Below are 23,226 nucleotides of genomic sequence, written 5' to 3'. Positions count from 1 at the left end.
TCCCATAGGAACGCCTCCGTCTGGCAGGCACGCCCCCAGAACGCCCACCAAAGGGAGCGTGCTGTCAATCAACATCGACAGCACGCCCCCTTTGATGCGAGACCCGGAGCGATGGAAAGTCCTTCACTCGCCGGGTCTCGCGCATGCGCACGATGGAGCTCCCTCCGTCGTGCGCATGCGCAGAGGGGAACATCGACCCACTTGCGAGCGTACTGCCGCTCGCGAGTGGGTCTGAATGACCCCCATAGGCAAGAGATGCGAAAAATACTATGCGATAACTTAACACACATTAAGTTATCGCATTATCGCGGTTAATTTAATTTCTCCCTAAAGCTGAATACACACGTAAAGATTTTCTGTCCAACCATCCAACTAGTTGATTGGTTGGAATGAAAATCTGGTAATGTATGGGAGTAAATGATGATCAGCAATTTGCTCCTAAATGCCAGAAAACAGATGAAATGGTCGTCAAACAAGCTTGTTAAATGTTTGATCTAAACAATTTGTTCAAACAACAGTTTTTGTCCATTTTCCGGCATTTGGGAGCAAATTGCTGATTGTCATTTGCTTTCATACCTTACCAGATTTTCATTCCAACCAATCAACTAGTTGGCTGGTTGGACAGAAAATCTTTACGTGTGTATGCAGCATAAGTCTTTCTACCTCCATCTTCAGTCTTACTATTTTTTCTTCTGCATTGTCACTTATTTGTCCCCTTTAATTACTGATTGTGCCGTTTTCTCTTCAGCTGCAGCCTAGGCATATTAGTTTTTTCTCAGCTTTCTTCTTAACCAGATAGAATACTTTGGGGCTTATCTATAAAAGGAGTAGCCTCTGATGGCCATCACTGAGAAACTAGTTACTGCATATATACCATGGACTCCCATCTCTCCCATGAAATCCCATCTCTCCTCTTATGATATTGTCATCTTAGGGTGTGATAAACAAGAAATATTGCTGTATTATTCAAATAAAGTTTTTTTTTATTACACCTCTAACAAAAAAAATATATTTTTAACTTTTTTTTGTTTTTTAAATATTTTTATGTTTTAAAAGCCTTCATCGGAAAGCCTGTTACCAGAACCCAGGTGCAGTGCGAATGTGTGACCTGGCACTGCCAAAAGGGAGGCTAACTGGCCAGCAATGCAGTTAGTCTATGCCTACTGTTGACTGGCAATATTGCTGCTGAGCATCATCCCAGTAAGATTTTCCATTGCCAGGATGAATGGTGATAGAAAATCTGTATTTTCTGAGCTATTTCATAAAGAGACCCCTTTATCTTTAGACTTCTCATTGTCTGTACACTTTGCTGTTACAATGTCTTCTACCTCCTGTGACCAGATTTCTGGGGGTTTCTGATCTGTGTGACGCTTTTAGAATTGTACTCTTTCATTTTTCCAACCGCTTCTGCACTCTATTCAGTTGCCTCCACTCTGCCCATAAGCACATATATTCCACTCTACAAAATCAGCCCTTTTATTTTTATGCTTTATGTGTCTCCCCAAATCCCATGTAATAATGATCACTGGAACCCATGTTCTCACCCACTCTTATCTCTGATACGCTGGGGAAGATGGAGAAATTGAGAAGTTGTTCATATCAACCAATTAGCTTCTGCCTATAATGTTATAGAATGTACTTGATAAATGCTAGGTAGAAGCTTATTGGTTACTATGGGCACCTTCTCCATATGTCTTCTCCACTCTATACAAGCTTTGATACAGCTCTCCCCAAGTTACCATTTGTAAAAATTAAGTCAAGAAGTGACCTCCCCCCCCTCAACAAGGAGCTCAGAATGACCCTACCCCTACTTATTCTCACAGCAGACACATTCTATTCTACACTAGGCTAGACAGACTTAAACGTCCCATAATTACCTGACCTTTAATTGCCATTTTCAACTTGGTGATGTCTGCCATACTCAATTAAATAGTAAAAGATAGGGATTGAGGGCGGCATATATCAAGTACCACAAATACTTCGAGATACATCCTGTTTTTAACACTGGTATGCATGATTACTTACCTGCCTGGACAGCTTTTCCGGGGTGTTGATTAAGAGATAGACGGTAAAAAGGTCGACAGTGTCTAGATAGACACCAGATGTTAGACAGTCAATAGGTCGAATGGACAAAAGGTCGACACACTAAAGGTCGGCATCTAAGTAGGTCGGCAGGTACAAATGGTCGACACTTGATTTTTTTTTTCTAGCCCTAATCTTCATCATAACCCTCCTCCTGGTGCCTAACCCTAACTATCAGGGTAGGTGCCTGACCATAACCGTCACTTCTAGTGCCTAACCCTCCGGTAATTGCCTAACCATAACCCTCCCTCCTGGTGCCTAACCCTAGCCGTCGGGGTAAGTGCCTAACCCTAACCGTCGCGGTAAGTGCCTAACCCTAACCCTCCGGTAAGTGCCTAACCCTAAACCTAACCCTAAAAAGCAAAAAAAATAATGTCTCAACAATTTCTGGGTTGACCATTTTTTTGTGTTGACCTTTTGACCAAGCCGACCATTTGTACCCGTTGGCCTTCTAACATGTTGTCATTTAGTGTGTCGACCTTTTGTCCCTGTCAACCTTTTGTCCCAGTCGATCTATTGACTGTCTAACATATGGTGTCTATCTAGACATTGTCGTTCTTTTTACTGTCTATCTATAGTCCAGAACCCGCTTTTCTGATGTAGAGCTGTCCCGGCAAAGTACTGACTTTCATGTTTATGATCCTGGTAGTCCTATTACGCATGAGCGGCCCTACTTGTTGCATAAAGGAGCCCATTGGTTAACTGTATAGATGGCATTGCCTATCAGACACAAGCTCCGAAAAATGTCCACTTTCCAAAGCTTGATGCACATGGGTACATTGCAGCCCAATAGAATTCTATGGGGCTTGCTGTGCCAGGGGTCCATGGTAGATATCTCTACGCAATTCTATACAGATAACTGCTACAAACCTTTTTAATACACATGACTAGCCATATGTACTGGGGTAAACCTTCAAAAATTACAACCTGGAAAAGCCCCCCAGGGCTGAAACTAGGAGTTTTGTCACCCTGGGCAAGGCAGCCAACCACAGTCTTTCCTTGACAGAGACACAGCGCCCGCTGTCATAATTCAAATGTGCGCTGGTCAAGAGCCAATCAGAGCTGTGTCTCTTATGGTTGCAGGTGCGGGTGTGCAGCTTCAAATCCACACCTGCTGCCACCAATGGATAGTGGCCACTAACTGTATCCATTGCCTACATTATTTAAATTGTTTATATTGTGTTTTATGATGCAGTAGGGGATATTGATGACCATTCAGATTCTTTGATTTGTTTCAATCAGTTTTTATATTTTTTCATTGTTTTGTTTATTTATGACGACATAGTAAAATATTTTAATTTACTGTATAGAAATGCTTAGTGATACAACTGATGTGAATGTAAGGCATGCAGTCGCAATGTGGCCCCTGAGTTGAGAGGTGCACAGTGATGGCAATCCATCTGGTCTCAAGGTGACCCCTCTGCTCTCAATAGCATACGCAGTGACCGGTGCATGCACGGTGAAGACCTGTTGGGGCTTTCAGTTTCTACAACCCTCCAAAACTGTATGCTATGGGGCCTGACAATAGAGCACTACAACACTGGATCTGTGTATACAGGGCAGGCCTTAGCCCAAATTTTTTGGTAAGTGAATATTGCTTTCAGAACCGCTTGGTGTACTTTGGCGTGCGCTGAAAAAATTTAAGGATCTGTGGTCTTGTGGGAAAAGCTGTATATATACGGAGTATTGGGGGATGATGTGAACTTACACACTGGGGGAGGAGAAATGCAGGCAGCTAGGACAGTGAGGGAAGCAGGGGGAGGAGCAGGGGTCCGGGAGAACAAAGGGGAGAAACAGAAGAGGTGGGGGATCAGAGTTGGGGAGGCACATTGTGTGCAATGTAAGAGCTGTGCCCCCAATACAGTGATCACATGCTGCCTGTATATGCCAATAGCAGCATGTGGCATTTTGTACACGGGAGTGGTACTGGCAGACTATTTCAAACTTTAAAATAGAAAAAATAGTGAGAGAGTGGCCTGACAACTACACTGTGCAGATGCACTTCACATCGGGGACAAGAACTGAAAGCTGGGGCTTCAGTTGGCAGGCCCTGCCTCCAGGCAGCTGCAGCACCCCCTGACCTTGCACCTAGCGTCTGTCTCTGTCACCTATCAGCTCAGCTCAGCAGACGGCATTTACACAACGTTTCGTACACACAGTTCTCCAGCCTACACAGGGCGCTCTTGTTCCCCTTCTTCCCTCCTGTTCAACACCCTCGCCTCCTATTCAGGGACCTCACCTTTAAAGTTGGCGGTCTGAATTTGGGTGCCAAGTTATGGTCTGATGGAGATGCTATTCGCATCTCCTCAACTCCAACACCTTTCACTGATCCATTTGATCCATCCAGACTGGCGCCCCATGCCAGTTCTGGCGCCAGGAGCAGAAGCTCCACCAGCTCTGCCCATGATACGCCCCTGGGTGCAGGGTTAGGTCTAGAACGAGGTGCTGTAAAGGACTTCTGACGTCACAACCCGCTGCAAAAGGGGGAGGGGCAAGGTTCAGAATGGGGTCAAAAGTGTCCCCTCGAGGGCTCGTTTTGCTCGACAGAGGTTTAAATTCCCCCTCTATACCCACGTGGATAGTAACACTGGTAGCTGACCGGCCATGCCGTAGCAGTCACATAGTTGTGACGTCAGAGGTCCTTTCACCAACTTGGATCTAGCAACAACCCTGGGTGCAGGGGAGCACAGAGTAGGATGGGGAGCACAGTGTGTGGTGAGGAGTACAGTGTGAGTGGGAATGTGTCACATTGACTCCACCCACCCTCACATTCGAGCTTAAATTTAGATGTTGCTGGCCGTGGATGTGGCCGGGTCAGGGTGCCCTCCTCTAAGTGGCCCCCATACTTGGCCGCACACCCAGCGTATCTAATACTTATTTTTTGCTGTCAGCCCAAAATATTTCTGGTAGGTGTAATAACATACCATAAGACAGACATTCTGAAGGTAAACAGATATATATTAACATACTAAAAAATAAATAATGTATGTTCTAGTCTAGTATATATATACTGTGCAACAGCTCCCTCTCTGACCTATATATCACTCATCCAAGAATAAATATTTTATTTAAAAATTCTGCAGAAATCTCAGAGTACCTGATAAATATATTTATAAAGTCATGAAACCCCCCGGCACTGTAACTCTCATGTAGTATCTATTAAATACCACACAGATACTTATTTAGTGAATAGCTAAGGATTATTTTTTAAATTGTACTTATAATAATATTATTATTTAATTTCTATGTTTATGTAAAACACAATGGGCCTGATTCAGGTTGGTTCGCAAGGCTGCATTCGCACGCACCCGCTCGCTGGGAAAATATGCTAATGAATGCAATTGCACGGCAACCGCAGCACCATACCAAGACGCCCATCACTGTATAAAGCTGCCCACATCCCATGACATGCATCTGCAAGTCAGCGAAAACATGGGTAACATTGAGTAACATGGAACCCATATGCACAGTTGTGGTTGACCATGACCTGCCGCACAAACTGCTAAACTTCCTGTCGCCTACTAGATGTCTGGCTACGTATACAGTCTCAGGGGCTTCATTATGCATGCCCCTGTAACGGCATTCTAACGCACAGGCACGCCTGCGTTTGCCCGACCAACCCCCCTCTCCACCCCCAAACGCTCACATCCTGTCAATCACTGTGTAATGGGACTGTGTGCTTACTGCGATCGTTTCCTGATCGCAACGGTCGGTTCGTGCACGCGTACTGCGATGCATACGCATGCGCAGAATGCAAACATCGGCCGGCAGTGTGAGAACGCAGCCTTACAAACCAACCTGAATCAGGCCCGATGTTCATTTTCATTTATTTGTTGTTAAAAAATTATAAGAGTGATTTGAGGTTATTTATCTGTCTAGTTTAAACATATAAGTATACGTCATAATTAACTTCAGTTTATGTCAAATTGACACATTTTATTGGACATATACAGTATATCTTTGCTTTATATGTAAAAAATATATAGATCTTGGGTGTGCAGTCACGCTCTGATAGACACACACCTTAGTGATGCACGAGGCCAAAGGCCGAGTGTATTCAGCCACCCAAGGCATGCGTATAGTAAAGGGCGACTGCACACCCAGGAACGGTACATCTATCTAATAAAATGGTCCCTGTTGTGACAACATAATTCTATGTGGAGATGATGTAGGTGACACAGATACAGAATAGGAGGAAACATTTGTACAGAATTGGCTGTTTTATTTGAATTATTTTTAATGAATAAACATTTAACTGGGCAACAATGTGTAAAAGTGGTTCATTTTGGAAAGAAAACATGTTGTACGGTGAATTGTACTGGTAGGAAATACTTAACCAGTCGCCTGGCATGGCCGCATTTTTCTGACCACACCAGGCTATGTGTTATCTGATCTGGTCACAGTAATACGACCAGTCAGGTAAACAGTGCGAGCAGCGGCAGCAGCTCTCAGAGGGACCTTCCGGTCCCTCTGCTTCCCTGCACCCTCCCCCAGTTTCTGTGGCGCTGTTGATCACTGCTGATCATTCAGCACAGCAGGACCCCCCACCCAGCGGCTGCAGAGATTAACAGCCGCTGGGAAAAAATAAATTAATCCCCCTCAGCCCCCTAGTGTGTACCTCGTGGCTGCATCCGTTGGGAAAAGGTAAGTCGCGATGTTTCCGATGTTCCCAATGTTCCGATGGTGGTGATCTGATGTTTGAAAAAAACAATTTTTTACAAATATTAAAAAAATATTTTATATATATATAATTTTTTTTTTTTTTTTAATGAAATCATTTTGGATAAGTTGAAATAGATGTTCTACCTAATTCACTCATAAAAAAACCCAGACAATTTCTGAGCAGATTTTAGAAAAAAAAATCGACAGTTAAGTGGTTAATGCTGCATCAGGGTCAGGGCCGGCATGTTGCTCACCGTTTGCTGTGCTGGATTTTGAAGTGACTGCTCAGGTAAATCCTGTCCAATTTATTTGGTGAGGACTAATGTCAGGTTTATTGAGTCATGAAATAATTCGGACATTTCTTGACATATTTCTCAGTGAGCCAGTGATGAGTGAGGCAGTGATGAGTGAGCCAGTGATGAGTGAGGCAGTGATGAGTGAGCCAATGATGAGTGAGGCAGTGATGAGTGAGGCAGTGATGAGTGAGCCAGTGAGCGTGATGAGTGAGGCAGTGATGAGTGAGCCAGTGATGAGTAAGGCAGTGATGAGTGAGGCAGTGATGAGTGAGCCAGTGATGAGTGAGAGAGAGTGAGCGTGATGAGTGAGGCAGTGATGAGTGAGCCAGTGATGAGTGAGGCAGTGATGAGTGAGCCAGTGATGAGTGAGGCAGTGATGAGTGAGCCAGTGATGAGTGAGCCAGTGATGAGTGAGCGTGATGAGTGAGCCAGTGATGAGTGAGGCAGTGATGAGTGAGGCAGTGATGTGTGAGGCAGTGATGTGTGAGGCAGTGATGAGTGAGCCAGTGATGAGTGAGGCAGTGATGAGTGAGGCAGTGATGAGTGAAGCAGTGATGTGTGAGCCAGTGATGAGTGAGGCAGTGATGAGTGAGCCAGTGATGAGTGAGGCAGTGATGAGTGAGCCAGTGATGAGTGAGGCAGTGATGTGTGAGGCAGTGATGTGTGAGCCAGTGATGAGTGAGGCAGTGATGAGTGAGCCAGTGATGAGTGAGGCAGTGATGAGTGAGCCAGTGATTGTGAGGCAGTGATGTGTGAGGCAGTGATGAGTGAGCCAGTGATGAGTGAGGCAGTGATGAGTGAGGCAGTGATGTGTTAGCCAGTGATGAGTGAGGCAGTGATGTGTGAGGCAGTGATGAGTGAGCCAGTGATGAGTGAGGCAGTGATGAGTGAGGCAGTGATGTGTGAGCCAGTGATGAGTGAGGCAGTGATGTGTGAGGCAGTGATGAGTGAGCCAGTGATGAGTGAGGCAGTGATGAGTGAGGCAGTGATGTGTGAGCCAGTGATGAGTGAGGCAGTGATGAGTGAGCCAGTGATGAGTGAGGCAGTGATGAGTGAGCCAGTGATGTGTGAGGCAGTGATGTGTGAGGCAGTGATGAGTGAGCCAGTGATGAGTGAGGCAGTGATGTGTTAGCCAGTGATGAGTGAGGCAGTGATGTGTGAGGCAGTGATGAGTGAGCCAGTGATGAGTGAGGCAGTGATGAGTGAGGCAGTGATGTGTGAGCCAGTGATGAGTGAGGCAGTGATGTGTGAGGCAGTGATGAGTGAGCCAGTGATGAGTGAGGCAGTGATGAGTGAGGCAGTGATGTGTGAGCCAGTGATGAGTGAGCCAGTGATGTGTGAGGCAGTGATGAGTGAGGCAGTGATGAGTGAGGCAGTGATGTGTGAGCCAGTGATGAGTGAGGCAGTGATGTGTGAGGCAGTGATGAGTGAGCCAGTGATGAGTGAGGCAGTGATGTGTGAGGCAGTGAAGAGTGAGCCAGTGATGAGTGAGGCAGTGATGAGTGAGGCAGTGATGTGTGAGGCAGTGATGTGTGAGGCAGTGATGAGTGAGGCAGTGATGTGTTAGCCAGTGATGAGTGAGGCAGTGATGAGTGAGGCAGTGATGTGTGAGGCAGTGATGAGTGAGCCAGTGATGAGTGAGGCAGTGATGAGTGAGGCAGTGATGTGTGAGCCAATGATGAGTGAGGCACTGATGTGTGAGGCAGTGATGAGTGAGCCAGTGATGAGTGAGGCAGTGATGAGTGAGGCAGTGATGTGTGAGCCAGTGATGAGTGAGGCAGTGATGTGTGAGGCAGTGAAGAGTGAGCCAGTGATGTGTGAGGCAGTGATGAGTGAGGCAGTGATGTGTGAGGCAGTGATGTGTGAGGCAGTGATGTGTGAGGCAGTGATGAGTGAGCCAGTGATGAGTGAGCCAGTGATGAGTGAGGCAGTGATGTGTGAGCCAGTGATGAGTGAGGCAGTGATGTGTGAGGCAGTGATGAGTGAGCCAGTGATGAGTGAGGCAGTGATGTGTGAGGCAGTGATGTGTGAGGCAGTGAAGAGTGAGCCAGTGATGTGTGAGGCAGTGATGAGTGAGCCAGTGATGTGTGAGGCAGTGATGAGTGAGGCAGTGATGAGTGAGGCAGTGATGAGTGAGGCAGTGATGTGTGAGGCAGTGATGTGTGAGGCAGTGATGTGTGAGGCAGTGATGTGTTAGCCAGTGATGAGTGAGGCAGTGATGAGTGAGGCAGTGATGTGTGAGGCAGTGATGAGTGAGCCAGTGATGAGTGAGGCAGTGATGAGTGAGGCAGTGATGTGTGAGCCAGTGATGAGTGAGGCAGTGATGTGTGAGGCAGTGATGAGTGAGCCAGTGATGAGTGAGGCAGTGATGAGTGAGGCAGTGATGTGTGAGCCAGTGATGAGAGAGGCAGTGATGTGTGAGGCAGTGAAGAGTGAGCCAGTGATGTGTGAGGCAGTGATGAGTGAGGCAGTGATGAGTGAGGCAGTGATGAGTGAGGCAGTGATGTGTGAGGCAGTGATGTGTGAGGCAGTGATGTGTGAGGCAGTGATATGCTGCTTTTCTGTGAGCAGTGTAAGTCTTTGCCTCTGAGAGATGTTATTGTTTATTGTGGAGTGATACAGTTGTGGTTTTGTGATGAGGTTCAGATTACAGTTGGAAGTAGACCAGGCCTGAGGTGTGTGGTCGTTGGGAATTATGCACGGTCATTGGATCTAGTGTGTCCAATCATGTTGGTTTTATCTCTCTCAATATACCACACCATTTTATATATATATATATATATATATATATATTCACAGCAATTAAGCAACTATGGCCAGCACTCCATCTGGTTAAAGTTGAAATGTGCACCTGGTGCCTTCCTCAATTGCCCTTCCCAAGCAAAGAAAGGGACAAAATCTATATCGCAATAGGCGGCACTCACGGCGACTTCACAAAGAAGACAATACACTCGTAGGTAAGTATATCAACGTTTCAGAACTCAAGGTTCTTTCCTTGAATAGATTGTATCCTGAGGAAAGAACCTTGAATAGAGTTCTGAAACGTTGATATACTTACCTACGAGTGTATTGTCTTCTTTGTGAAGTCGCCGTGAGTGCCGCCTATTGCGATACATATATATATTTTACTATACCTGCCAACATACACAGTGGCAAACACTAGAAATAGAAACAATTTAGACCAGTCCAAACTCCTCAATCCTCCAAACTGCTCCTGGCTGCCTCCATCCCATCCCCTAAATCAGGAAGCTATGGCCATTTTGGCCCCAAAATTTGGTAATGTCCTGCACAAATGGTCCAGTGTATGATATATTAGGCTAGTCATTTCAGACTTATTAATGAATTCCCCATTCCCTGTGCAGCACCCTCCTGGCCTCACATACCTACTTTCCAGAGATGTCTTAAGAAAGATGGTGCATGTCCAGAAGATAGCAAAGGGTCTATCTCCTACGCTGGTGTAAGCTTTCCGAGGATGTTACCTGAAAGAAGACACAGCCAGTAGCAGGCATAAGTGGGGCCCCACTGGACAGCAGTGTGTTCTGGGTGCATGGTTTCTATTGCGGGGGCTCCCTTGACCCATGGGCCAGTGTACACCACATTCTATGCACCTATTATATATACGCTACTGCCCATAACATATGCCCAGTGGGAGATGCCATAGTAGACTAAACCAATATTTGGGCCCTCGAGATTAGTGACAGCACTGGACCATCAGGAAAATTGTTACTGCATTAATCCAAATGTATTTTTAATCAATCATTTTTATTTAAATAGATACTTAAATTCCACATTATTGCATAGAATGTGAAGGTTCTTTTTGGCAAGTATCATGACTTCTTATTTTATATACATTAATCTGCTGTGATTTTTTTTTTTATAGTCTGACAGTCAGAAATCAGGAAGATGAGAGAACAAGAAGGTCTTCCAATGAAATCCGAGGTGAAGGCATACCAAACTGTGAAGAAAGGTAGGTGACCGCTTTCTGTATGAGTGGCCCGATATTAGCTAAAAAAATAAATAAATAGCAATTTCCCCACTAATCTCATTAAACCAGGTGTCAACAAGTTCTAAATTAATTGTCAATTGTTATATAAAACTATTCAAGTTTAGGAGGTTATTAATTCCCATTATATGCCCTTTAACTATTACACAGAATAAATAGTAAAACAAATTACAAAATCTTTTGTCATTCACCAGAAGCTTCAAAGCTGTAATTATTTGGGATGAATTATCTCTGTACACCAGACAGCACTCAGCTTACTAACAAGATTACATACATTACCACACATCTATATATCTGTTCTGTGCAAATCAGCAAAGTCACTGCCAGGAACTTACAGGGGCAGCACATTACATCACTGAGCCCTAGAGCAAAACTTGGGAGAGCATCAGCAGTGTGGTCCCGCTGGGCTTCACTGCATAGGCTCATAGGTGACTGTGGATGCAGGTTATGGCGGAATTATTGCCACTGATCATTGTTCAGCAGCTATGGGCCCCTCCTCACGCTAGGGTCCAATTGCTGCTGCAGCCCCTTCCACAGCACTAATTCTGAATCTATATAAAAAATATACTGTACACTTAAGAAGGAAGATAAGACACTTGTGGGACTTGAGCTTTAGACGTTCATTGAAGTTACCATAAAACATAAGACTTTGTATAAGCTGTATGTGTCAGCATGATGTCCTTGTGGTCACCTCTGAGCAGTGGCGTAACTAGGGTATTTGGGCCCTGATTCAGAGCCGGACGCTCTGACCAGAGCGCTCGCTCTGAATCAGGGCCCATCTCCATTAATATGGAGCGTCCTCCTGGACGCTCGTATAGCTGTGGGTCACCACCCACAGCATATACGAGCGTAACTGCGAGCAAAAGCCTGTGGTTGGGTTTTTCAACCGCAAGGCCAGGAGTGATTTTGGCTCTATCAGAGCCAAAATCACTCCCACTGACATCACTAGTGATGTCAGTGGGGTCGGCTTCAGACGGTAGGCGTTCCTTTGGGAACGCCTACGTCTGGCAGGCACGCCCCCGGCACGCCCACCAAAGGGGGCGTGCTGTCAGTCACCATCGACAGCACGCCCCCTTTGATGAGACACTCCGAGCGAAGGAAAGTCCTTCGCTCGTCGGGTCTCGCGCATGCGCACGACGGAGCTCCCTCCGTCGTGCGCATGCGCAGTGGGGACCATCGACCCACTTGCGAGCGGACAGCCGCTCCAGAGTAGGTCTGAATGAGGGCCCTGGAGCGCAGTGCAAGTAAAAAAATTAAGCTTGTATCCAAGTATGTGCGCACCTTTTTAGCGCGCACCAAAAAAGTGGGCGTGGCCACATGCCACAAGGGGCGTAGCCACTGAAAAAGGGGGGCGTGTCAATATGACACACCACCATTTCTCGTTACTCTGGGAACATTCCTTTCCATTCCATATGCACCTTAATGCTCCCAGTAGTAGTGCCCCTCTTGCGATGTCCCCAGTAGCAGTGCCCCTTATGCAATTTCCCCTTTAGTAGTGCCCCTTATTCAGTGCCCTTAGTAGTGCCCCTTATACAGTGCCCCAAGTACTGCACCCTTATACAGTGCCCCTTATACAGTGCACCCTTATACAATGCCCCTTTTACAGTGGCCCCAGTAGTGCACCCTTTTACAGTGCCCCCAGTAGTGCCCCTTATACAGTGCCCCCAGTAGTGCCCCTTATACAGTGCCCCCAGCAAGGGTCCCCCGTTTGCAGTGCTCCTTATAGTGCTCCCAGTAGTGGTCCCCCCTATGCTGTGCCCCCCACTAGTGACCCTTATACAGTGCCCCCAGTAGTGGTCCCCCCTATGCTGTGCCCCCAGTAGTGACCCTTATACAGTGCCCCCAGTAGTGGTCCCCCCTATGCAGTGCCCCCAGTAATGGTCCCCCCTATGCAGTGCCCCTTATATATATAATACAGACACACACAAAAAAAAAAAAAAGCACTTACCTGATTCCCCTCTTCTGCGTCCGTCGCCGTCCGCTCCTCCGTCCTCCCGTTTGGCACTATGGGAGAGACGTCATGCCGTCTCTCTCCCATCACCCACTGCGGGAGCCGGAAGGCGTAGCTCATGAGTGAGCTCCAGCCCGGCTCCGGCAATGGGCACAGCAGCCAATGAGAGTCTGTCTGACTCTCATTGGCTGCTAAAACAAACACTACCGCCAGGTAGTATGAGTGTACTACCCGGCACCGGCGGTGATGTGTTTGTTACTGTGTAATGCGGACCGCACTCTGTTCGGTCCACACTACACTGACTAAAAACACTGACCTGGACCGGGGACGGCAGCGCCCCCTCCGCACAGGGCACGTGTCCTGCACGACCCCCCCTAGTTACGCCACTGCCTCTGAGCTGTGCTTTTCATTGCTGTTTATGTGGACAGCTTTGGAGGCTGGGCACAGAGATAATCAGGCAAATTTAGGTACACACCATACGCTGGTGTGACCCAGCAACGGTGCTATGCAATGTAACGATACACTGAGTGCGCTGCACATGCTGAGTCATTACATGCTGCATATAACAGCACCGCGTCATTCATTTCATCGTCCCATCTGCTGTGCAGAACAGCAGATGGAACAATGCGATAAACAGGGCCTGATGGATGGGGCGCATGGATCTCCAGTTCTAGACCTCCACATATAAATAGGCCCATCATCAGCTTGATGATGACCAGCTGCCTAGCTGGTCATACAGTCAGCCATGATTTATAAGTATTAAAATAGTTTTTCTAGTTTTCTCACAAAATGATGCATTTTTTTCTATTTGTATGTATTTATGGAGACAATGGGGCTAATAGTGTATGTTTTTTAGGGTTAGGCACTAGGAGGGACGTTTAGGGTGAGGCACTTACCCTGACAGTTAGGGTTAGGCAACAAGAGGGACAATTAGGGTTAGGCACTTACCCCGATGGTTAGGGTTGACACTAGGAGGGTCAGTTAGGATTATAGACCAAGGGGAGGGTTAGGGTGAAGATTAGGGTTAGAAAAAAAAGGTGTTGACCTTTTGACATGCATACACATTGACCTTTTGTGTGTCGACCTTTGTCCCTGTCAACATTTTGTCCCTGTCAACCTATTGACTGTGTGGTGTCGATCTTTACACTGTCAACCTTTTTAGTGTTGATCTAATTAACCACTTCCTATTAACAGGTTATAAATCGTATCATATCTGCTTTTCACCATATCTATCTACCTATCTGTCTGTATATTAATCTAACATTATTTACATATACAGGTTGAATCTCCCGTACCAAAATGCTTGGGAAAATATTGGCCTAATACGGGGGTCAGGGAACTTTTTTACCTTTAACCCCAAAATATATTTAGATACGCCGACGTTACCCCCTTGATTTGAAAGGAAGGAAATCATATAGTAGTTCTCCCATATAATGCCCCTGTAGTTATGCCCCTGTAGTAGTGCCCCCATAGTTATGCCCCTGTAGTAGTGCCCCCATAGTTATGCCGCTGTAGTAGTGCCCCCATATAATGCCCCTGTAGTAGTGCCCCCATATAATGCCCCTGTACTGCCGCTTGTACAAAAAAAAACCACTTACCTTAATCCCTGCTCCTGCATCCGCCGCCGTCCTGTCTGCCAGGCTGCTCCTCGAAACTATGGGAGAGACGTCATGACGTCTCTCCCATAGTGCGTATGGAGAGAGACGAAATCTGGAGTTCAGAAGAGAACTCCAACCTCCGGCTAACGCGGCGCTGCAGGGAAGGAGCCGGGTGCCCGCTGGTAATAACATCTCAGCGGGTGTCCGGCTTAGAGCCTCCCTGCAGCACAGCCGGGCATGCATATGAATCATTCTATATTATAGAATCATTCATATGCATGCCCGGCTGTCCGTCCATTACCCCCAAGAGTTTCATTTTTACCCCATGTGGAGTTATTTACCCCTGTTCCCTGATCACTGGCCTAATAGATAGAGCCCGCCCTCACTCTCCATCCATAACCTTAGGAAGCCTTACCCGGCTTTTACTAAACCCCAAACGTCTATGAAGTCTGTTTTGCTATCACAGACATTTTCCTGGGATTTTAATAAATTGTGGGTCAGAAACCTGTGGCAACTATAACTCCCGTGTTTAACCATTACCTTACCAGTGCTTTTGTCACAGTATTTATAATCTATCACTTATGTTAAAATAATCTTACAAGGTCAGTAGACATTAACAGATACATTTGATAACTGACAGTTCTATAACAAGTCACATGATCAGCCTATTAAGGTTATAAATCAAATCCAACCTGTATTTCATCAATACTTTCTATCTATCTATCTATCTATCTATCTATCTATCTATGAGCTTACATTACACAGTCAGCAAGCATATTAACAGGTTTCAAAATAATATCCTGCCTGCATTTCAACATCTATCTATCTATCTATCTATCTATCTATCTATCTATCTATCTATCTATCTATCTATCATTTAGGTTAAAATAAGCTTACAAGGTCAGTAGACATACTAACAGATCAGCCTATTGAAGTTATGAATTGTATCCTACCTGCATTTCACCAATGCTATCTATTTATCTATCTATCTATCTATCTATCTATATATCTGTCTATCTATCTATCTATCTATCTATCTATCTATCATTATTTACATATATAGGTTAAAATAGGCATACCTTACATTGTGAAATGTCAAACAAGCATATACAGTTGATAACTGACAGTTCTTTACAAAATGGAGACCTTTTTACCAAAGCTGAGTGACATCACAAAGGCTGTTTATGATGTAACAAGTCACATGGTCAGTATACTGAGGAGAAAAATCTCCTCCTGCATGCATTCCGCCACTGCTATCAATGATTTGATAATGTATTTATAATCAATAATTTAGGTTAAAATAAGCTTACAAGGTCAGTAGACATATTAATAGATGCAGTTGATAACTTACAGTTCTATAGCAAGTCACATGATCAGCCTATTAATCTGTATCTATCTATACATCCATCCCAGGGCCGTAACTAGCTATGGGCGACTGGTGCTGTTGCTCAAACAATTATCAATTAATAGTAACAGTTAGAGTTGATAACTAACAGTTCTCTTCAAAATTTAACTAAATGACCGTCGTGAATGACGGATCAGGCGTACACACTATACGATATGTATGATATATCATTGTGATCTGTGTCATACAATATATCGTAAGGTGTGTACCCAGTGGCGTAAGTTCATCCCAGACGCCCGGAGACAAGTTATAATTTGATGCCATTCCCCGTCACAGCCGCTGACACTGTAATGTAGAAGTTCACATGCAGACAGGCTATAGATAGATGAAGGCAGCAGCTGATGGTCTGACATGGAGCTCTCCACTAGTGTATGGTGGCTTCTCAGGCGCTGTGGAGGGGTGCCATGTATTGGGAGTCCATGACGGTACACTCCAGGTACATAGTTACAGCCCTAAGTGGGGTGAATATGTTGTGGATAATGGAGGAGGTGCCCCTTCAGAACTGGAGCCCGGCGGCAGGCACCTCCATTGTCTCCCATAGTTATGCCCCTGTGTGTACCCAGCTTTAAGTTGGTACCAAGCACTTCAAGATTTTACTGTGTTTGTTTTTTCTAATGGCATAAGAAAACATTGCCTGAAAATCTCTATACAAGTCTACCTAATACTGCATTATGCCCTAGCGTGAAGTTACACACTGACCTTCTGCTCTGGAGAGGTGCCTCCACTAACTAGAAACAATCCTACGTTTGTAAAGAAGATGAAAATTCTGCAGAGACAGAAACCTGAAATGTCAAAGACCATTGTCCTATCACTTCAGTACCACCCTACATTTAGGGGCTGATTCTGAGTTGGATGTACAGTATCTGCACCCGATTATCCCATCTCCATTCGGAGCTGGGATTGAGCAAGGAAATTGCCCATGATACAGGAGAGTTACTGTACGTGCTATGGCATTACTGCTCTTAAGCACGATGTGTAATATGCTGAAATCCATGAGATCCATGCACAATGTTACTTGCATGCAACTGAGAATCAGCCCTTTAATTTGGCCAGCCTTATTTATAACTTAAGTCACAGGGGTGGGCAATAAGCGGCCCGCCAGCTGTTGTTGAACTACATATCCTAGCATGCCTTGCAACAGTTTAAGCATTGCCAAATAGCAAAACTGTGGCAGGGCACTCTGGGATATGTAGTTCTACAAGAACTGGGGGCTGCTTATTGCCCACCCCTAGCTTATGTGAATCAGAGTGAGTGAACATCTGGATTGTCTTTACATTATACTGTATATATTAATTGTGTGTGTTTAATTTTTTTTTTTTATCACATCTGGACATTCAGAATGTTGACAGCATTCATGATGTTGACATGGTTAAAATATCGGCATAATTAATGTCGACACCATGAAAATTATGACATAGTGCCAACATTTCAATTAGCCTTAGGGTTATGATTAGTGTTAGCATTAGGGTTAAAATAAAAAGACAATCAGTGTTGACATGCTGAATGTCAACATGGTGAATATCAAAATTATGAATGACATGATCAATGTCGTTATAATAACCATTTCAACATTGGCATGTCGACTTAATGAATGTTGACATTTTGAGCATTTATATAATATACCACACCCACTGAAATGCTATCAGGTTGCAATGAGTGCAGCTGAGATAGCTACTTTGTTGCCCACCCTGATTAGTAATTTGGGTACTATTAATTATACGGGTGCCACTTGTAAGTGGGATCAACAACCAAAAGCCCTACTCACTTCAGTCTGTTTGTCCCTTCAGGAGTTGTCTTGACTGCAACTATTTTCAAAATGTACTGAGTACTTGTTAATTATATAGCTGTCAGGTAGGGAAGCGCTTACATTTAGTAGGATGGGAAGTGGTAAATGGGATTAACTCCCAACTTGCGTGTGTGAAGCCCATATTTCAAGGGACACCCAGATAAGTACCACACAGTTGGAATATTTTGTCATATTTAGATGTGTAGAGTTAGTTAAATATTGTACCAGTAGCAATATTTATCCATTAGTAAATCTTAATCTTTTCTTCCCGGTATTAGTCCAACGCCTACCCTTGAAGATGTCAACTCTTGGGGTCAGTCATTCGACAAGCTTATGAATACTCCTGCAGGGAGAAATGCCTTCCGGGAATTTCTCCGAACAGAATTTAGCGAGGAGAACATGCTCTTCTGGATGGCTTGTGAAGATCTGAAAAAGGAAGCCAACAAAAATGTGATAGAGGAGAAAGCCCGGCTAATATATGAGGACTACATTTCCATTTTGTCTCCAAAAGAGGTACGTATATACGACACATTTTGGTACCTCAATTTGTCAATGTCTTCAGAAATTCTGACTAGCTTATGGCATAACAAGATAGTTTTCAGGAACTGATGCTGACGGCAGCAGGTGACATTTATTTTGTACGATTTTTATTCAGTCTTACAAACATATAATTTTAGATCTTTTTTGAATCATAGTGAGGTAGATAATAGTATGCTGCACTGTGTATATGTAAGCAGTTCAGAGTAGTTAGATTTAGACAAGGTATTAGGATGACTGAGTGCTAAGTACTATTGTTAGTTAATTCCTATTGATCTATGTTAAAAATAGTAAATAAAATAAGTAAAATAATAAAAAAAAAAAACAGGAGGTGCCGCTGGACACCTGTTCTCGGCAGGATCACATAGACGATGTGTGGGGCCCCTCTGTGTGTGGGCTCCCCGGTGCAACTTCCCCCTTAATCCGGCCCTGTTTTAGCAAGACAGCTCACTTGACAGCCTATTGCTGTAATAAATGGTTAGGGGTTAGGCACCGGGGGAGGGTTAGGCTGCGGGAGGGGAGGGTTAGGGTCAGGCTGCGATGGGGAACAGTTAGGTTTAGGCTGCAGGAAGAGAGGGTTAGGCGAGGGGAGGGTTAGGGGAAAGGTTGCAATATTTACCTGCATGTGTCGGTATTTCCAACGTCGGGATTACGCTGGGATTGTGTACCCAACCCATGTAGGTGTTATATTTCCCTATCAATAGATCTTTCACTTGTTATGAAGGCATATATGTAGCAGCCACCACCAAGGATTGTACTATACAAACATAGCATAGCTAAACATACAGATAAGACTTGCTGTATACACACCTTAGAGCCACATTTCTCCAGTAACTTTTCTCCTTTCTAGCACTAAACTGCAAGTGTGGTTCAGCAGACATCACTGCAGCTATTGATAGCAGTCATGTCTCTTTGGCTGACAGTCAGGAGAAGTAAAGGGTATTGGGTAGTTATTCATGAAGATAACTTGATGGCTGCTATATGCTAATATAATAATTATTACATTTATATATAGCCAAGATAAAGAGTACACACAAACTGTACATAGTTGGTGCTCTGATATGGAATTGATGGCCCCAGGCTATGCGGCAGCAATGCTAACCACAGTGCGACTGTGCTGGCCATAACATCACTTGTATCACCTTGTACCAGTGTACTGTGGGGTCTATTCAGAGATGGAGGCTATTGTGTCATCCGCTGCATCTTTGTAAGCAGCAGCTGTGCGACAAAATGTAAATGCCGCAAAAGGCGTCTTGTGTAAAAAGACGCCTCCTTCCGGCTTCTCAGATCCGCTACTATGTCCAAAGAAGCAGCAACGGATCAGCTGCCTGAACGGACATCTGAGAAACCCTCAGGTTCAGGGGCGCATCAATAATGGGTGCAGGGTGTGCGGGGAACACGGGCCCCTGGGTCCAGGGGGGCTCCGCACCACACACCCTGCACCCATGTGATATCCTCAAGTTCTCTCTATACTGCTCTGTAGCAACAGTAGCATCATACAGAAAGAAGACATATTGCTCCAACGTCCTGAAAACTCAATTTACTCCGCTGTGGGGAATAATATTTACATTCCAAGAGTTGTCTTTCAGGCAATGAAGGATAACCAAACCACAGTATTGTGATTGTGATCATCATCAGCCATGAGACATATATATGATTACATGGGATTGTCGTCACTCTCGGGATCAAGAAAGAACTTTTGTGAGGATTCTAATATTTCCGTTAGCCTAATAAAACCAAATGCATTTCCCACTATTAAAGATTTACAGTCTACAGTGACTCTACTATGTATATAAACAATAGGAAGACATTTAAGGCGATCACCAAGTGAGTTCTCCCCAAGAGATTCTTCTTAAGGCCTGGTGTGAAAGACAACAATTATACTTGAAACAGTCTGACCTTTCTAGTATTATATTCTCAGACAATTTAGGATGAAATCATTACTACGATTTGAGACAAGAAAACAAACCTGTCAATCATTAGAGCTGCTCACCGTAAATATTTTTTTTATATACAGAGATGGTAGCTTGTTATAGCACAGCATGCACTGGCATTGCCCTGCTCACAGTGAGGGGGATCAGCTAGTGGTCCTCTCTTTCTCCATGCTACACATGGAAAGATTGCTGTAACAAAGGATTAAATATTGTTATAAAATACTGCTATTTTCAGGTCAGCCTGGACTCCAGAGTGAGGGAAGTCATCAACAGGAACATGCTGGAACCCACACAACACACGTTTGACGACGCCCAGCTCCAAATTTACACTTTAATGCACAGAGACTCCTACCCACGTTTTATGAACTCTGTAATCTACAAAAACCTTCTTCAGACCTTATCGGAGGACACCACCGAGTCTTAGTTTTGTTTGCGTTTTGTGTTTTTTATCAATTAATATTATTATTTTTATTGTTATTTTTATTTATTTAAAGCAAATGAAAAAATGGGTACTACACTTGGCAGGGAGTTTAGAGCTACCGTGGTATTTACCTGAAAGTTCTACTCAGGCATATTTTAATATGGACTATGTAATATTATCTCTGGCTGAGCACTACTCAAAGCCATGCCTGATGAAGCTAGTGTTCCATTTTAGTGTATTTTCCAAGTAAGAAAAGAAAAAAAAAGAGTTGGAAATGTTTATAAATGATATATCAAATATAGTAGTTGTATTTTTACAACTGTAACTAGTATATATTCAAAGACAAGTGTTACCCTGGTGGAAGTGCCTTGATGTGTTTGTCTATTTCAGTGATTCCCAACCTCGGTCCTCAAAGCACACTAACAGTCCTGGTTTTAGTGATATCCATGCTTAAGCACAGATGGTTAAATAAAAATAACTAAAGTACTAATTGTGTAACCTGTGCTCAACTATGGCTATCCTTAAAACCTGGACTGTTAGTGTGCCTTGAGGACTGTGGTTGGGAACCCCTGGTCTATTTCCTAGGACTAGGTTGGACTCTTACACCTTGATGACGTTTATGATCTGCAAATCATATTGTTTAATAGGGAGGGTACTTCCACTTGTCTTCAGGGATATAATACATGGTTGTGTGTATGTGTATACATAGATATGTATATGTACACACGCACGCGCACACACACAATAAACAACCAGTTGGCTGATGGAAACTATTTCCGAACAACCTCCAATTTAGCAGATCCAGGGGCATTGAACAAATCTGGCTTTTTGTTAAAGACCAGTGATTCTACTATCAATGTGTGAATGTTTTAAATGATTTTGAATAATTAATTGCAATGAGAGAAATTAAAGGAACAATGTTAAATATTTACATCCTTTAGTAAAACAAAAGTATGAAACTGTAATAAAGCACAATAGTTTTATCCGAATAGTTGCATTTATTTTTAAAGGGATTAGTAAATTAGAGGCCGGTAGCCTCACTCTTCATCTTCTTCCTTTTGTGGTATGACTGGTAGGCTACTTTGGTTACGTCACAGGATGGCAAAGGTAAGCAACTGTGATATCCTGACCTCCTGCAATGCAGGGTTATTATAGGATTACCAGATCAGTCTTTTTCAAATAGAGAACATATTAGGTACACATATTAAGTTATGCTTTTAGTCTATACCACCAGCTTAAATAGGGGCAGTAATGGGTGTCACAGCAAAAACACAAGGGTAGCAAAAGTAGTATATACCGTTATGCAATATGCATCGGAGTATTTAATTAACAAAGCTGGACACTAGTAGCTTTAGGATTATACTCAGTTATTAGAAGTACTCATCATTAACTGCATATAATTGGAGAGTTTAAGGTAGCCCTTCGCAATCCCCTCATGATATATGGCCGTATGTAGTTGATTGGCCAATTTACTGGTTCCATTTCCAATTTGACCACACACACACATAGGTGACCAAATTGAACAGATCTGGTAATTTAGCACTAGGGACAAGCAACATAGTGACATGGGGCCAAGTTAGTGCACTTGGCTGATGACCGCTTACAATGACAAAATATGGGCATTGACCAAGTAGAATTTAATGTTGTACTTTTTGGTAGAATATTGGATGCTTTGGGCTCTCACTACCAGGTTTGTGTCCAGTTTAGGGGCATATTCAGTTAGACGCGAAAAGTCTGAAAGGTTTCGCCTGCCGTACTTTTTGCTGACTTCGCGTGTTTTGGAGGCGAAAACTTTTCGTCCTATTCAATTCCAAAATACGCAAAGACGGGACCCGGCAAAACGCAAATAGGCAAAGAGTGCCGTCAGATTTGGGGAAATCAGCCTGACACCCCCCAAAAGATGCACTAACATTGGGGATCACTGTAGATGCCCCCGAATAGCCCTGCTGAAGGTATTTGGGGTACTTAAATGCTCTCAATAGCTGCTAATCAGCATCTTTGCACAGTGGTGAAGAATAGCATTCAACAGTTTTTTTTGGAGAAAATAACTAGTCCCAGCAAATTTGGGGTACATGAAAATGGGTGCTGGGATGGTTAAATATCGCAAAAGTGAAGTTGTAAAAAATGTACCTTCAGCAAGCACCTGCAATAAAAAAAAAAACACCTCCCACATACTTGCAGACCCCCCAAAAGCTTATTTCGCAAGTTTTTAAGTTTGTACTCCAACTTTGTACTTTTTTGCCCCCTTTTTCAAAGTAATTTTTTGGGGTGTTCTTCATTTTTTTTTTTGATGCAGTTACGCTTTGGAGGGCTGTCTCAAGGGTGCTGAGTAGTTTCCTGACATTTGCACCCCAAAACCGCTATTCTGCACTTTTTTTCACCACCTATTCATAGGCGAATCTTTTTCGACTATTACATTGCGTTTTCGCGTACACGAAAACTATTTGGAATTGAATACGGTGATAAGTTTCCTCCTGGCGAAATTACGTCATCCGCGATACTTTTTTGCGGAAAACGGCTTTTCGCGTCTAACTGAATATGGTCCTTAGTC

At 44.1% G+C, this 23,226-nt stretch overlaps 1 protein-coding gene across 2 annotated transcripts in view; it reads left to right on the top strand.

Moving 5' to 3' along the window:
* The window catches only part of RGS20 (regulator of G protein signaling 20), a 235,510-nt gene extending 213,868 nt beyond the window's left edge, over positions 1 to 21,642 (top strand). For both annotated transcript variants that reach the window (XM_088469753.1, XM_088469754.1), the window contains exons 3-5: positions 10,921 to 11,007; positions 18,062 to 18,296; positions 20,490 to 21,642. In XM_088469753.1, the coding sequence (XP_088325879.1) occupies positions 10,921 to 11,007; positions 18,062 to 18,296; positions 20,490 to 20,678 (511 nt within the window). In that variant the 3' untranslated portion in view covers positions 20,679 to 21,642. The remainder of the gene's footprint in view (positions 1 to 10,920; positions 11,008 to 18,061; positions 18,297 to 20,489) is intronic.
* Positions 21,643 to 23,226: the final 1,584 nt, after the last annotated feature.

The sequence above is a fragment of the Taudactylus pleione genome, unplaced genomic scaffold, assembly GCF_031769625.1.
Source record: "Taudactylus pleione unplaced genomic scaffold, aTauple2 ptg000093l, whole genome shotgun sequence".
Taxonomy (NCBI): Eukaryota; Metazoa; Chordata; class Amphibia; order Anura; family Myobatrachidae; genus Taudactylus; species Taudactylus pleione.
This window is presented reverse-complemented; position numbering and strand designations above follow the sequence as displayed.